Here is a 13,842-nt window from a genome sequence, read left to right as displayed (position 1 = left end):
TCAGATCTGACTGCAATGAGGTGTTGCCGAAATGGTGCTCCTAATAAATGACTGATTTTCTTTTGAAACTTGGCTTGAAGCTCATGAATCCATTAGGGCATCTTTCGGAACCCTGACACCCGTAACCCAGCTAGGAAACATCATCAGAACAGAGGGGGGGTTTGCAGGGAGGAGGAGGAAGACTGTGGGGTCCTTGATGCACCCTGAGTTGAGTGGTTTCCTTCCAGACATTTCATGGCCCATCTAGGTAACATCATCAATGCTGGATGATTTACAACTCACTTCCTTCCAGCACTAATGATGTTCCCTAGTTGGGTCATGAAATATCTGCAAGAAACCAACGAAGCTCAGAGAGCACCAAGGACCCCACAGCTGTCCTCCTCCCTCTTTCCCCTTCCTCCCCTCCCTCCCTCCCTCTCTCTCCCCCTCCTCCTAGTACTGATGACGTTCCCTAGCTGGGTTATGAAATGTCTGCCAGAAATCCACCAAAATCAGAAGTGTCCCAAGGACCCTACATTCCGTGGCTTCACCCACGCCAACTTGGGGTTGGCTGCCCACCAAGAGGGCACCCACGACAGCGCCATCAAGCTGGGCCTGTTTCCCACGTGCATGTCTAGAGTTCTCGCGTCTCACCTCTCCCACTTTGGAGCACAAGGCATGTCCCCCCTTCCTCATTTGGGCAATCAAAGCCAGTCTCTTGAGGGTGTCGCCTCCTCTCTCCAGCTTACCACAGGTTGCAGCGCTGTTGTAGCGTCTCTCCCGTGCGGAACTTCTGCCGTCGGTGGAAACAGGGGCACTGGCTTTGAGGGACACAAGACCCCTCCTCCAGATAGAGTCCCGGGACGCATTCGCAGCCACTCACGCACTCCTGTCGGCAGTGGTCTCCAGCCGCCCTGCCCACTGCTGCGCAGCTGGACGGACAGAACGACACGCAATCCGTGTAGCGCTGTCCCGGACCACATGGCTTCTCTGTGGGAAGTGGGACCATAACAGATGGGATTGAATTTGGGGAGAGCAGGAGACCCTTGCAGAATCAGAAGTACTATTTGGAAGGGACCTTGGAGGTGCTCTAGTCCGACCCTCTGCTCAAGCAGGAAACCCTCACAGAATCATAGAATCACAAAGTTGGAAGGGACACCCTCTGTCCTCCCTCCCTCCCTCCCTCCCTCCCTCCCTCCCTCCCTCCCTCCTTCCTTCCTTCCTTCCAGGACAATTAACTCATGGGACTGCTTGCCACCAGAAATTGTGGGTGCTTCATAACTGGAGGTTTTCAAGAAGAGACTGGACAGTCCCTTTTCTGAATCTGTAAGGGTCTCCTCTCGAGCAGGCGGCTGGACTAGAAGACCTTTAACGTCCCTTCCGGCTTCTATTCTGATCAATTCTCAAAGAGAGGGTCTCTCCCCCCAAAGAAAGCTGTGGGGCACCAGCTGATCAGGTTCTTCGCATGCAGGGGAGAGGTTACGATCTATCGGGAGGGTTGAGCGTGTCAATCCTTACAATGGTATCATCTCCTTGAAGGTGTTTGGTTCGGGGGTCTGGAGACCCCCCCTCCCCGGCCTGTGGCCACTTACCACAAAAACCAGCCCTTCTCCAACTGATGAAGGTTCCTCGCTGGGCGCACTCGCGGGCGTAGCTGGCAAAGGTCTCACAAGCGGAGATGGGCCCTGCCCGTCGGCTGCACAACAAGTACTTGCAGGTGTCGTAGAAACTATGGGGGTCCACCTGCCGGGGATGAGGAAGGGGCAAAGCCTCAGCAGAGGGGAGGAGGGGAGGCAGCCTATACAGCTTGTCCTTGACTTACGACCATTCATTTAGTGACCATTCGAAGTTCCGATCGTGTACAGGACTGCCTCGCAATCGTCATAGTCGGGGGAAACACCTGTGTGTTTGTGCACAACGTTTTTGTGACTCCTCACCTGCGTATGACACTGGCTGAAAGGACTAGAGAATAACTTTTGGCATGTAGCCTCAGCAGCCTCCCGAACATCGCCGTCCTGCATAGCGTCGCAGCGGTGCGGTTCCTCTGCGGCGTCACTGCATGGACTCTGCAGCAACCAAAGCAAGAATGTAATTAATTGATTAATTTAATTAGAAGAGAAGAAAACAGAGGTCCCAAACTCCCGGTCCGTGGAATACACCTCCCAACGGCCGATAAGATCCCACAGGGTAGGCCTCCTTCGGATACCGTCAGCCGGACAGTGTCGGCTGGCGGGCCCCCGGAGGAGAGCCTTCTCTGTGGCTGCTCCGACCCTTTGGAATCAGCTACCCCCAGAGGTCCGGTCCTTACCCACTCTCATGGCCTTCAGGAAAGCCGTTAAAACCTGGCTGTTCCGGCAGGCCTGGAGGCTGTTGACCTCATTGTTGAGGTCCAGCCCCGATTAGAATGTATGTGTGTTGTGAATTTTAATTATTTATTTATTTATTTTGCTTTTCTTTTTTTCTTCTTTCGTTGTAAGCCGCCCAGAATCCTCCGGGATTTGGCGGCCTATAAATTTAATAAATGAATGAATGAATGAATGAATGAATGAATGAATGAATGAATGAATGAATGAATGACAGCAACAGGCACGTCGAAGCCCAATCCGCTGGATGCAGGCTGCACACGAAAATGACACACACTCCCTTTAGTTCCCGGATGAATCTTTCTACAATGATTCCCTTAACAACGGTGGCTCATAACATGGGACACTTAACAAATGTCTTGCTCAGCACCAGAAATGCATATGTGTGGGGTGGGGAGGGGTGTCCGTTGAGGTCTTAACTCAAGAACTACTTGGCATTGGATGCCAACGATTGCAACGCCGCTGGTACCTACCAGCCCGGGCTCTGGAATGCGCCACGAATTGCCAAAGCTGGCTGCCAGTGTGACCACATCCCCTTCCACACGCTGGAAGTCATCTGTGGGAACAGAAGGGAGTGACTGTGCGGAGGGTCCAGAAACCACAAAGAGAAGAGATCCAAACAAATGCACAATACACACGCACGCACACACACACACACACACACACAGAGAGAGACGTCCTTCCCCATCTGCCTCACTCAGAGCATGGAGAGGAGAAAACTGAGAGACATTTGGGGGTGGTGAAAGAATTGAAGGGGGCGTCCTGTTTCTTTACAACGCCTTGAGCAGCTTAGGATCCTGGGATGCTCTCTGGACGTGCCCCCAAATTCTGCTGTAGCGAAAGTGGAGGGAACAGCACCCCAGACGAATAGAAAAGTGTAACAGAATAGCAGAATAATAGAAGAGCAGAATAACAGAATCATGGAATCACGGAATAACAGAATAGTGAAGAATGGAATAACTGAATAGTAGAAAAACAGCAGAATTATTGAGTAGCGAGAAAATGGAATAATGGAATCGCAGAATAATGGAATTGCAGAATAACAGACTAATGGAATAGCAGAATAACAGAGTAGCAGAATAAGAGAATAATGGAACAACAGAATAGCGGAATAGCAGAATAACAGCAGAATTACAGAGCATCAGAATTACAGAATAGTGGAATAATAGAATAGCAGAATAACAGACTAGCAGAATAACGGAATAGCAAAAGAGTGGAATAATGGAATAGCCGAATAACAGAATCACAGAATAACATAATAAAATAATAGTGAATAACAGAATAACAGAATAATGGAATAGCAGAATAACAGAATAATAAAATAACAGGATAGTGGGAAAACGGAATAGCAGAATAACATAATAGCATAAAAAAGAATAATAGAATATCAGAATAACAGAATTGCAGAATTACTGAATAGCACAATAGCAGAATAACAGGGTAGAAAAATAACAGAATAATGGAACAACAGAATAGCGGAATAGCAGAATAATGGAATAGCGGAATCACAGAATAGTGGAATAATGGAATAGCAGAATAATAGATGAGCAGAATAGCAGAATTATAGAATAGTGGAATAACAGATTAATGGAATAGCAGAATTAGAGAATAGCAGGATCACCAAATTGGTAGGTACCAAGGAGGTCTTCAAGTTCAAGCCCCTTCTCAGGCAGGAAACCCCCGTATAATTTCAGAAAAATGGTTGTCCAATCTCTTTTTAAAACCCTCTTCTTCAAAGGGGCTCCATTGGGGATCCTCGGGGGTCTTCCAAGGACCCCCGATTCCCCCCCTATGTCATGGTAGGACACCATTGGGCTCTCTCACCAAAGCAGCCAATGGCCCCCTCTTCTGTTTTTGGGGGGGTTACATTTGAATATGTCGGGGGGCAGGGCAGAGATCAGGGGGGTCCCTCATGGTCCCATGCTCCTGGGCCTGGAAATCGGACTTTCTGTAAGGCCTGCAGCCCTCTTTTCTTTTGAATCCTTGACCTGCCACACTTTCTGTTATTCTAATATGTGTTTTGTATTGTGGGGAAATGGGAGGGGGGGATTGTACGGAGCGAGATGCTATGTAGCCATAACAACATTCTTTCTAGAAAGCCAAGGTCAGCCTGTGTCTCTGCACCTCTGCGCCTGACTGGAACGGGATGGGTGGAAGCTGCCAGCATGGCAGTGGGAGATAGGAACATGACATGGACTTGTAGGTGTGGCGGGGGGGGGGCAAGGTCTTGAACTTTCAACTGGTTGGGGAAAACCGGGAAGCCTTCAGATTCGGGTTTTCCCAGATGTGCCAACGTGGCTCTCTTCATATATTGGAGCTTTGAGCAAAACTTTGCCTTGGACTCTGATTTAATTTTGGATGCTATTTGGAACCCTGAACACCTTCATCCGTATTACCTGCAGGGTTGTTGTTGTAGACGCCGCACAGCCCGCGCGTGGCACCTTGCAGGGCGGCCCCCACAGTGACATACACTGTGCTGTGTCCGTCAAATTTGACCCGTACCCCCAGGCCACTGTCCACAAAAAGGAAGTCCCCCAGCCACCAGATGCTGATCCCTGGAAGGGGGGGGGCAATCAAAAGGGAGAGATAAGCTGTGGATTCGAAACATGGCAGCCGGTCAGGCTCCAGCAGAAGGACATGCATGAATCCTGCAGTAACGCCCCCTCCCCTATCGCTGTCCAAACCCCATTTGCAAGAATCCCTCCCCCCCCTGACCTCCCCCCCCCTGCACAGTCCTCACCCTTTCGCAGGAGTGGCTCCCTCTCGGGCACCGTGACGCCGTTAAGCGAGATGTTGCGGCCATGAACCGTCACCAAGTCGAGTCCGAAAAGGATGCGGAGATCCTATCAGGCAAGGAGGGCAGTGAGGTTGGGGTCCCCACCCACTCCCCTCCCCTATTCAGCCCACCCAGGTTGGGGAGTTGTTTCCCAGGAAACAAGTAGTCCTCGACTTACAGCCACAGTGCAGCCCCAAATTTGTATCACTAAGCGAGACCTCCGTTAACTGGGATTACCCCTTTTAAACGATTTATCTTGCCGCCGTTATTGCGGTTTTAAGTGAGTCATCTTGTTGTCAAGCCAATCTCACCTCCCCATTGACTTTGGTCGTAAAGGGGACCGTCGTAAGTATGAACCAATTGAAAAATGGTCCCTTTTTTGGAACTTGGAACTAAATAAACAGTTCCAAGTAAAGGACTGCTCGTACAGGCCTGGAAGTCAAAACCCTCTGGAGTGTTTCAGAAACAAACATCGGGAATGTCATTTATCCCGTGGACATACAATACAATACAATACAATGCAATGCAATGCAATGCAATGCAATGCAATGCAATGCAATGCAATGCAATGCACTAGCAGAGTCTGAAGGGACCTTGGAGGTCTTCTAGTCCAACCCCCTGCCTAGGCAGGAAACCCTATACCGTTTCAGACAAATGGCTATCCAAAATCTTCTTAAAGACTTCCAGTGTTGGGGCATTCACAACTTCTGGAGGCATTTTCTGTTCCACTGGTGAATTGTTCTAACTGTCAGGAAATTTCTACTCAGTTCTAGGTTGCTTCTCTCCTTGATTAGTTTCCACCCATTGCTTCTTGTCCTGCCTTCAGGTGCTTTGGACAATAGCTTGACTCCCAAATCTTCTTTGTGGCAACCCCTGAGATATTGGAACACTGCTATCATATCTCCCCTAGTCCTTCTTTTCATTAAACTAGACCTACCCAGTTCCTGCAACCGTTCTTCATATGTTTTAGCCTCCAGTCCCCTAATCCTCTTTGTTGCTCTTCTCTGCACTCTTTCCAGAGTCTCCACATCTTTTCTACATCATGGCTACCAAAACTGGATGCGGGATTCCAGGTGTGGCCTTACTCAGACATTATAAAGTGGTATTAACACTTCACGTGATCTTGATTCTCTCCCTCTGTTGATGCAGCCTAGAACTGTGTTGGCTATTTTGGCAGCTGCTGCACACGGCTGGCTCATATTTAAATGGTTGTCCACTGGGACTCCAAGATCCCTCTCACGGTTACTCCTATTGAGCAAGACACCACCTATACTGTACCTGTGGATTTCGTTTTTCTTGCCTAAATGTGGAACCTTCCTCTTTTCACCATTGAATTTCATTTTGTTAGATAGTGCCCAATGTTCAAGTTTGTCAAGATCCTTCTGTATCTTAAGCCTGTCTTCTGGAGTGTTGGCTATTCCTGCCAGCTTGGTGTCATCTGCAAATTTGATGAGTTCCCCATTTATCCCCTCATCCAAATCATTGATGAAGATGTTGAAGAGTCCTGGGCCCAAAACAGAGCCTTGGGGTCCCCCACTGCATAGTTCCCTCCATGAAGATGCAGTTCCATTGAGGACTCCACGTTGAGTGCGGTTGGTCAGCCAGTTACGAATCCATCTGGTGGTGATGCTGTCCAACCCACATTCTTCTACTTTATCTAGTAGTAGGTTATGATCTACCTTATCAAGGTAGATCTACCAGTGGGTAGAGTGCAAGCCACTTCAGCTGACTGCTATCAGCAGTTCAGCGGTTCAAATCTCACCGGCTCAGGGTTGACTCAGCCTTCCATCCTTCCGAGGTGGGTGAAATGGGGACCCGGATTGTTTGTTGGGGGCAAATATGCTGACTCTGTAAACCGCTTAGAGAGGGCTGAAAGCCCTATGAAGCGGTATATAAGTCTAACTGCTATTGCTATATTGCTATTGCTATCAAATGCCTTACTGAAGTCCAGGTAAACTATATCCTCACTTACCCGTCGGCACAGGCCCGGCACGCAGCCGCTGCTGCCCGAGGAGACGTAGACGGCCCAGGTGCCGTCGGAAGCCGCAGCAAGGGCGTAGGTGCAGTTCCCCCCGAAGCGGAAATGTTTCCCGTCGAAAGTGCGGTAGTGCAAACCGTCCCAGGTGAGGCAGGTGGCAAAGGGGGGATTATGGTACTTCTGTCGAGCCAGAAGCACCGATGGGGCGGGTGGCCGGAGCAGGGATGGTGGAGCCACAGTGCCTGCGGAGAAGGCAGCCATTAGCAGGGATGCGCCTGGTCTGGGCTTCCGGATCCCACAGAATCTGCCTTGTAATTCCAGGCGCTGTTCTGCAGCTGCGGAAGCTCGCCCGTCGTGCCTGACTAAAGGCAAAGGTTCCCCTTGCACATATGTGCTAGTCGTTCCTGACTCCAGGGGGCAGTGCTCGTCTCCGTTTCAAAGCCGAAGAGCTAGGGCTTTCTGAAGACATCTCCGGGGTCATGTGGCTGGCATGACTAAACATCGAAGGCGCACGGAGCACTTTTTCCTTCCCCCCCAAAGGTAATTCCTATTTTCTACTTGCATTTTTACATGCTTTCGAACTGCTAGGTTGGCAGAAGCTGGTTCAAGTAACGGGAGCTCCCTCCGTTCGTGGCACGACAAAACCGTACTCGACTAAGCCGCGCCCGATTAAACCGCGTCGCTGACGTCATCAACAGGGCGACAACAGCGAGCGCGGAGAAAGAAGGGCGCTTTAAATAGCGCTTTGAAAGCAAGCCGATTCAAGTTAAGGTAAGGGTTAAGTTTAGGGTTAGCTTTAGGGTTAGGTTTAGGGTTAGGTTAAGGGTTAGGTTTAGGGTTAGGTTTAGGGTTAGGTTTAGGATTAGGTTTAGGGGGGTTAGGTTTAGGTTTAGGGGTTAATTTTAGGTTTAGCGTTTACAACATGCTTCTGTCTCCGCGCTGTTGTCGCTGTTGATGACGTCAGCTACACGGTTTCGTCGAGCGCAGTTTAGTCGAGCGCGGTTTTGTGGTGGAACCCTTCTGTTACGCGGCGCTAGAGATTCGAACCGCCAAACTGCTGACCTTTCGGATAGACAAGCTCAGCGCCTTAGCCCCTGAGCCACCGTATCCCTCCACGCCTGACTAGAACTCTTGAAAAGCAAAGGTGCCGTTCACAGGGGCCATGGAGGCCCCCTAATTCTAGTCCAAACCCAGTTTAGGCGGCTAAGCCTTGTAATTCCAGGCGCCGTTCCGCACTGCAGATGCATGGCCATTGCACCTGACTATAATTCTCCTGCCCCCCAAAAAATCATAATCATAAAAAAAAAAAATCCTGCAAGCAAAGGTGCGTTTCCTAGGGTCTCCGCGCAGCTGTGGGGAAGGTCCAAGAAGGGAAGGGGCACTCTCTACAGGGAGGAATGATCATATAGAGGTCATGTAGTCCAACCCCAGATTAGGCTGCAAGCTGTGCGGATCTTGCAATCCCGGGGTCTCACAGAAACTTTCCAGTTGCACCTGTCTAGAACACCCAAAAAGCAAAGGACCCCTCCTGAAGAGGACGGGCACCTAGTCCAACTCCCACTTATGCCAGAAAGAGATGGAAACAAGACCACCACTGCCCCCCACTGACCAGCCAGGGTCCCACACGTGAATTTCCTCGCCCAGCATCCTGATCTTGGTGCCGTGGACGTATCTGAGATTCTGTTTCCCCCATGGGTCCTCCTCTTCCCGCAACCAACCCTGTGATGGAGGGGGTGGCCTGGAGCAAACTCACCTTTCAGGGGCTCCCTAGAGCAGGTAAAGCAGAGCCCGGAAGTGGCATTTCGCCAACTGCGTCCCCAGGAGAGGCTGCAGCATTCGGACATGCCGAAGAGGGAGAGGTTTTGCAGGCCGGGCCCATCCTGGCACTGCCCGGTGGAGAAACAGAAGCCCGCCGACGCCGTTCCTGCGAAGCAGATCCCGGGAAGAGAGTCACGTTCCCACACCCGGGCCCCACACAGACTGAGTTAGCTCATTTTACAGGGGGTCCTCGACTTACGACCATTTTGAGCCCCAAATTTCCATCGGTAAGTGAGACATTGGTTAAAGTGAGCTTGGCAGGTGAGCCGCGCTGCCCATATAGGAGCATTTCCCGAGTGACGAGCACATACAGATAGTGCTCGATTTACAACCACCCTGGAGCTTCCACATTCCTGCCACTAAGCGAGACATTGGTTAAGGGAATTTGGCAGGTGAACAGGGACTGAGCTGGGCTGCTCATAGAGGAACATTTCCAGACTGACAGGCAGATATAGGTGGTCCTTGATTTATGACCACCATTATGAGCCCCAAATTTCTGTCGTTAAGTGAGACATTGGTTAAGTGAGTTTTGCAGGTGAGCAGAGATTACCCCTAGAGGAGCATCTCCCGAGTGACAGCCAGATAAAGATAGTCCTCGACTTACAACCACCACAGAGGCCCCTCATTTCCATCGCTAAGCAAGACACTTAGGTTTTGCTCCATTTAACAACCTTCTCTTGCCCCGGTCATTAAGCAAATCGCTGCAGTTCTTAAGTGCGCCCCACGGTTGTTAAAGGAATCCAACTTCTTTGTTGCCTTTGCTTGCCACTAAAGCAGATCACCTGACATTGCGAACGTCGTAAAAACGAGACGATCGCTGTCTGGATTTTAGTGACAGTTTGAGGACCCCACCACGGTCGTTAAGTGTGAATAACGGTTGCCTCGTTTGGGGGGGATGCCACAACGGAGGGTAAGGATGAACCCCACATAGCTTTTTTCTTCAGGGCCAAACTGTCACTAAGGGAATGGTCGTAAGTCCGAGGACCACCCGTCCCTGCTTCCGAGACCCACCCCAAAGATAGGGGCCTGAAGAAGAGGAGGAGGGGCCCCGAAGCCCCAGCCCAGTTGCTCACCCTCGCTGCAATGGGGCCCCGTCCAACCGTCACAGCATGCGCGCACCGTCCGGTTCCAAGCAACGGGCCCGGGGTCCTCGTTCCTGTTGGGGAGGGGGAATAGAAAGATGGCAGAGCGACCAAACAGGCAGGCATCCAACTGGGCTTCAAAACGAAGCCCTTTCTTGCCTGGTTGAACCTCTCGCACTCCGACAGGCCCAGCTTTGAATCCTGGGTCAGCTTAGATGACCTCTGAGGGTACCTTCCTTTTTTTAAAAAAATAATAATTTCAATTTGTGGGAGGGGGGGGAATTTCACACATTTCCCGATCGATCCAACGATAAAATCCAATCAAAAGAAAAAGGAATTGAAAACAAGAGATGGGAAGGGAAGAGGAGAAAATACGAAGTGGGACCTCAGAAGTCATCTAATCCAACTCCCTGCTCAAACCAAGACTTAACAGAATCACAGAGTGGGAAAGAACCTTAGAGGTCATCTGATCCAACCCCCTTCTCAAGCAGGAAACCCTTACAGAGTGACAGAGTTGGATGGGACATCGGAGGTCATCTAGTCTAACCCTCTGTCCGAGCAGGAGTCCCTTGAAGAATGACAGTGTTGGAAGGGACCTTGGAGGTCATCTAGCCCAACCCCCTTCTCAAGCAGGCAACCCTTACAGAATTACACAATGACAGGGTTGGAAGGGACCTTGAAGGTCATCTAGCCCAACCCCCTCAAGTAGAAGACTTACAGAATTACAGGGTTGGAAGGGATCTTGGAGGTCATCTAGTCCAAACCCCCCCCCCCCCCGTTTCAGCCTCCGGGGTCTCACTTGTAAATGTAGCACAGGGTGCCCCCTGGCCCAGAGTCTCGACGGGTCCTGTCCCTGTCGAGGTGCCAACCGGCCCTGGTGTAGTGGTAGACCTCCACGCAAGGCACCACGTCTTCCCGTCGGACGCTCACCACGTCTTCCTCCCGCACTTGGACCAGCCTCTCGCACCAGCGCCTTTGGGTGGAATAAAACAGCCCTGGGATGGGGTGGGGTCTCCGGGATAGGGGTCTGCTTAAACCACCACCCCTCTTCTTCTTGCAAATTCTTCCCCATCCCTTAAACCCCAGCTGTCAGTTCCCGCCTTGCAAAATTTGCAGCTTGCTTAGAGGTGGAAAGGAGACCACCAGGAGATCCCGAACGAAGTTAGAAGCCACTTCAACGTCCGGGAAGAAGGCAAGAAAATATTCACGAGGTTGCAGCCAAGAAGGAGCAGAATGTCCCCTCCTGGGAGGCTGGGCTTTAACTTAGCCTCTGCCGGGACTGCACCGCAGGATCGGTGTTTGGATGTTTTTGTAATGGTGGATTGACTCCCTCGTTCTTTTCTGCCCGGAGAGATTTGATGGGACGGGAAACCCACTAACCCATCGTTCCCTGAGGAGTTTTGGAGGGGAGAACAGGAGGACTCAGGTTGCCTTCTGGGCATCCATCCTTACCCATCGTCCACTGCCATCGTCTGCCAGATGGAAAGCCATGCCAGGATGCCCAGAAATTTCCTGGCACGTGGAAAGACCGCTTGCCACATCTCTGACAGAAGCCCCATGGTGGGATTCAGGGCAGGCGGCCGGTCCCTGAACGGTGGGGGAGAAAAAGATTCATAAGTGGACTAACCAAGTCACTAGTCCTCTTTGAGGTCAGCTTGGAGAAGTTGCTCAGGAGAGCAAAGCCATGCCAATACAATGCAAGTACAGGTAATTGAGCCCCAAAATTCTGTCACTAACTGAAATGTCGGCGAAGTGAGTTTCGCCTCGTTCTACAATTGTTCTTGCCGCGGTTGTTAAGTAAATCACTGCCATTGTGAAGTCAGCCACACGCTCCTGGTGTGAACTGAGGCATTCCCTCACTGGCTTTTCCTCATTGTGTGTGTGTGTGTTTGTGTGTTTGTGTGCATCCACGCGTGTTTGTGTGTCGCAAAAAGGGGAAAGTGCGACACACACACACCCAGGACGCTGCAACCGTCATAAAGACGAGTTAGTTGCCAGTTTGATCATGTGACCATGGGGATGTGGTCATTTTATGAGGCGTGGACTTCAACTCCCAGGATTCCCCAGCTGAGCAATGTTTCTCAACTGGCGGCCATTTTAAGAGATCTGGACTTCAACTCCCAGAATTCCCCAGCTGAGCAACTTTAAGAAATATCGCTCAACCAGGGAATTCTGGGAGTTGAAGTCCTTTACAGTTGGGGGGGACTCCTCTCTTAAAGTACTCGAAACAGGCACCCTGGGGGTCTGAGTCCCATTCCCACTGCCCCTGCGTGATTCAGGGACAAATCTTGCTTACCCCACTTGCAGGAGGCCAGTCCCCTCCAAAGATTTCCCCAGGCTCATCCAGAATCCAGGGTTGGACTAGAGGACCTCTGGGGTCCCTTCCAGCTCTCTTCTGATCGATTCCTTGATGGATTGATTTGGGAAAGGAGCCCAAAGTGGAGCCCCCACTTCCTCACGAACCCTCCCTTTTATATCCTCTCTGCTTCCCTTCCTACCTGGCAGGGATGACCCTCTGCACGAGCTCAGGAGCCCAGAATCCGAAGAAGAGTAACGAGGAACGACTCCGGGCGAAATTTATAACCCTGCTTGGGATTAGTTTGAGAAGCATCTGGAGGCGCTCTGATTGGAGGGTTCCCGCCCCACATAAAAAGAGAGAGTGGGGGGGGGAATTGTCCGGCCTCCGCCCCCCCTCCTCCTCAAAACCCCGAATGGATTTAATTGGATTAAAAAGATTTTCTGCAAGTTTTTCATCTCCTGTGGAATCTTTTCGCTATCTTGATTTGGGGGGTAGGGGGGTCCCAGAGGATTTCATATTCTTTTCTGAAGGGGCGGGTTGCCCCCCCCCTCTCAAAAGTCCTGCTTTTCTCACTCACTCCCCATCCTCAACCAAGCCCCCCACCCCCACAACTAAGATTTAATATTAGGAATAAAATAGTTGGAGTTTTAAAAATATTTAGCCTACGGAAGAGAAGAATTGGGGGGGGAGGGGTGGACCTGATGACTGTCTCCCGATATTTGGGGGGCTGCCCCAAAGAAGAGACCTGGGGGCAGATCCCACTGGTTTTCCAGAGCAATGGAAGGCGGGAGAAGAAACAATGGATGGAAACGAATCGAGGAGAGAAGCAACCGGGAATTAAGGAAGAATTTCCTGACAGGGACGACAATGAACCGGCGGAACTGCTTGCCACCAGATGTTGCGGGTGCTCCAATACTGGAGGTTTTGAAGCAAAGACTGGACAGACATTTATCTGGAATTAGATAGAGGGTCTCCTGCTTGAGCTGTGGGTTGGACTAGATGACCTCCGAGGTCATTTCCAGCCAGAAGGAAGGGAGGAAGGGAGGGAGGGAGCGAGGGAGGGATGAGAAGGGAAGAAAAAAGGAAAAAAATTGAGAAAGGGAAAAAGAGAAGGAAGGAGGGAGGGAGGGAAGGAAGGAAGGAAGGAGGGAGGGAGGGAGGGATGAGAAGGGAAGAAAAAAGGAAAAAAATTGAGAAAGGGAAAAAGAGAAGGAAGGAAGGAAGGAGGGAAGGAAGGAAGGAAGGAGGGAGGGAGGGATGAGAAGGGAAGAAAAAAGGAAAAAAATTGAGAAAGAGAAAAAGAGAAGGAAGGAAGGAAGGAGGGATGGAAGGAAGGAAGGAAGGAGGGAGGGAGGGAGGGATGAGAGGGGAAGAAAAAAAGGACTGAAAATGAGAAACGGCAGAAGAGTACGGAAGGAGGGGAGGAAGGAGGGAGGGAGGGGGAGAGGGAAAGAAAACAAAGGACAGAAAAGAAAGGAAGGAAGAAAAATGAGACAGGGAAAAAGGAAGGGATGGAGGCTGTGACAGGAAGGAAGGAAGGAAGGAGA

The 13,842-nt window shown here is 50.8% G+C and overlaps 1 protein-coding gene across 1 annotated transcript in view; it reads right to left on the bottom strand.

The window, feature by feature from the left end:
- LOC106542393 (SCO-spondin) overlaps nt 1–11,465 on the bottom strand; it is a 128,465-nt gene extending 117,000 nt beyond the window's left edge. Inside the window, exons 1-11 of the mRNA XM_087712221.1 lie at nt 11,449–11,465; nt 10,796–10,969; nt 9,988–10,070; nt 8,850–9,020; nt 7,091–7,338; nt 5,083–5,185; nt 4,739–4,897; nt 2,816–2,898; nt 1,917–2,045; nt 1,572–1,722; nt 729–969 (exon numbers count right to left, since the gene is read on the bottom strand). Coding sequence (XP_087568347.1) covers nt 729–969; nt 1,572–1,722; nt 1,917–2,045; nt 2,816–2,898; nt 4,739–4,897; nt 5,083–5,185; nt 7,091–7,338; nt 8,850–9,020; nt 9,988–10,070; nt 10,796–10,969; nt 11,449–11,465 — 1,559 coding nt within the window. The remainder of the gene's footprint in view (nt 1–728; nt 970–1,571; nt 1,723–1,916; nt 2,046–2,815; nt 2,899–4,738; nt 4,898–5,082; nt 5,186–7,090; nt 7,339–8,849; nt 9,021–9,987; nt 10,071–10,795; nt 10,970–11,448) is intronic.
- Nucleotides 11,466–13,842: the final 2,377 nt, after the last annotated feature.

This window comes from Thamnophis sirtalis, unplaced genomic scaffold (genome assembly GCF_051295495.1).
Source record: "Thamnophis sirtalis isolate CommonGarterSnake01/CBP01778 unplaced genomic scaffold, rThaSir2_p1.2 scaffold_4, whole genome shotgun sequence".
Lineage (NCBI taxonomy): Eukaryota > Metazoa > Chordata > Lepidosauria > Squamata > Natricidae > Thamnophis > Thamnophis sirtalis.
This window is presented reverse-complemented; position numbering and strand designations above follow the sequence as displayed.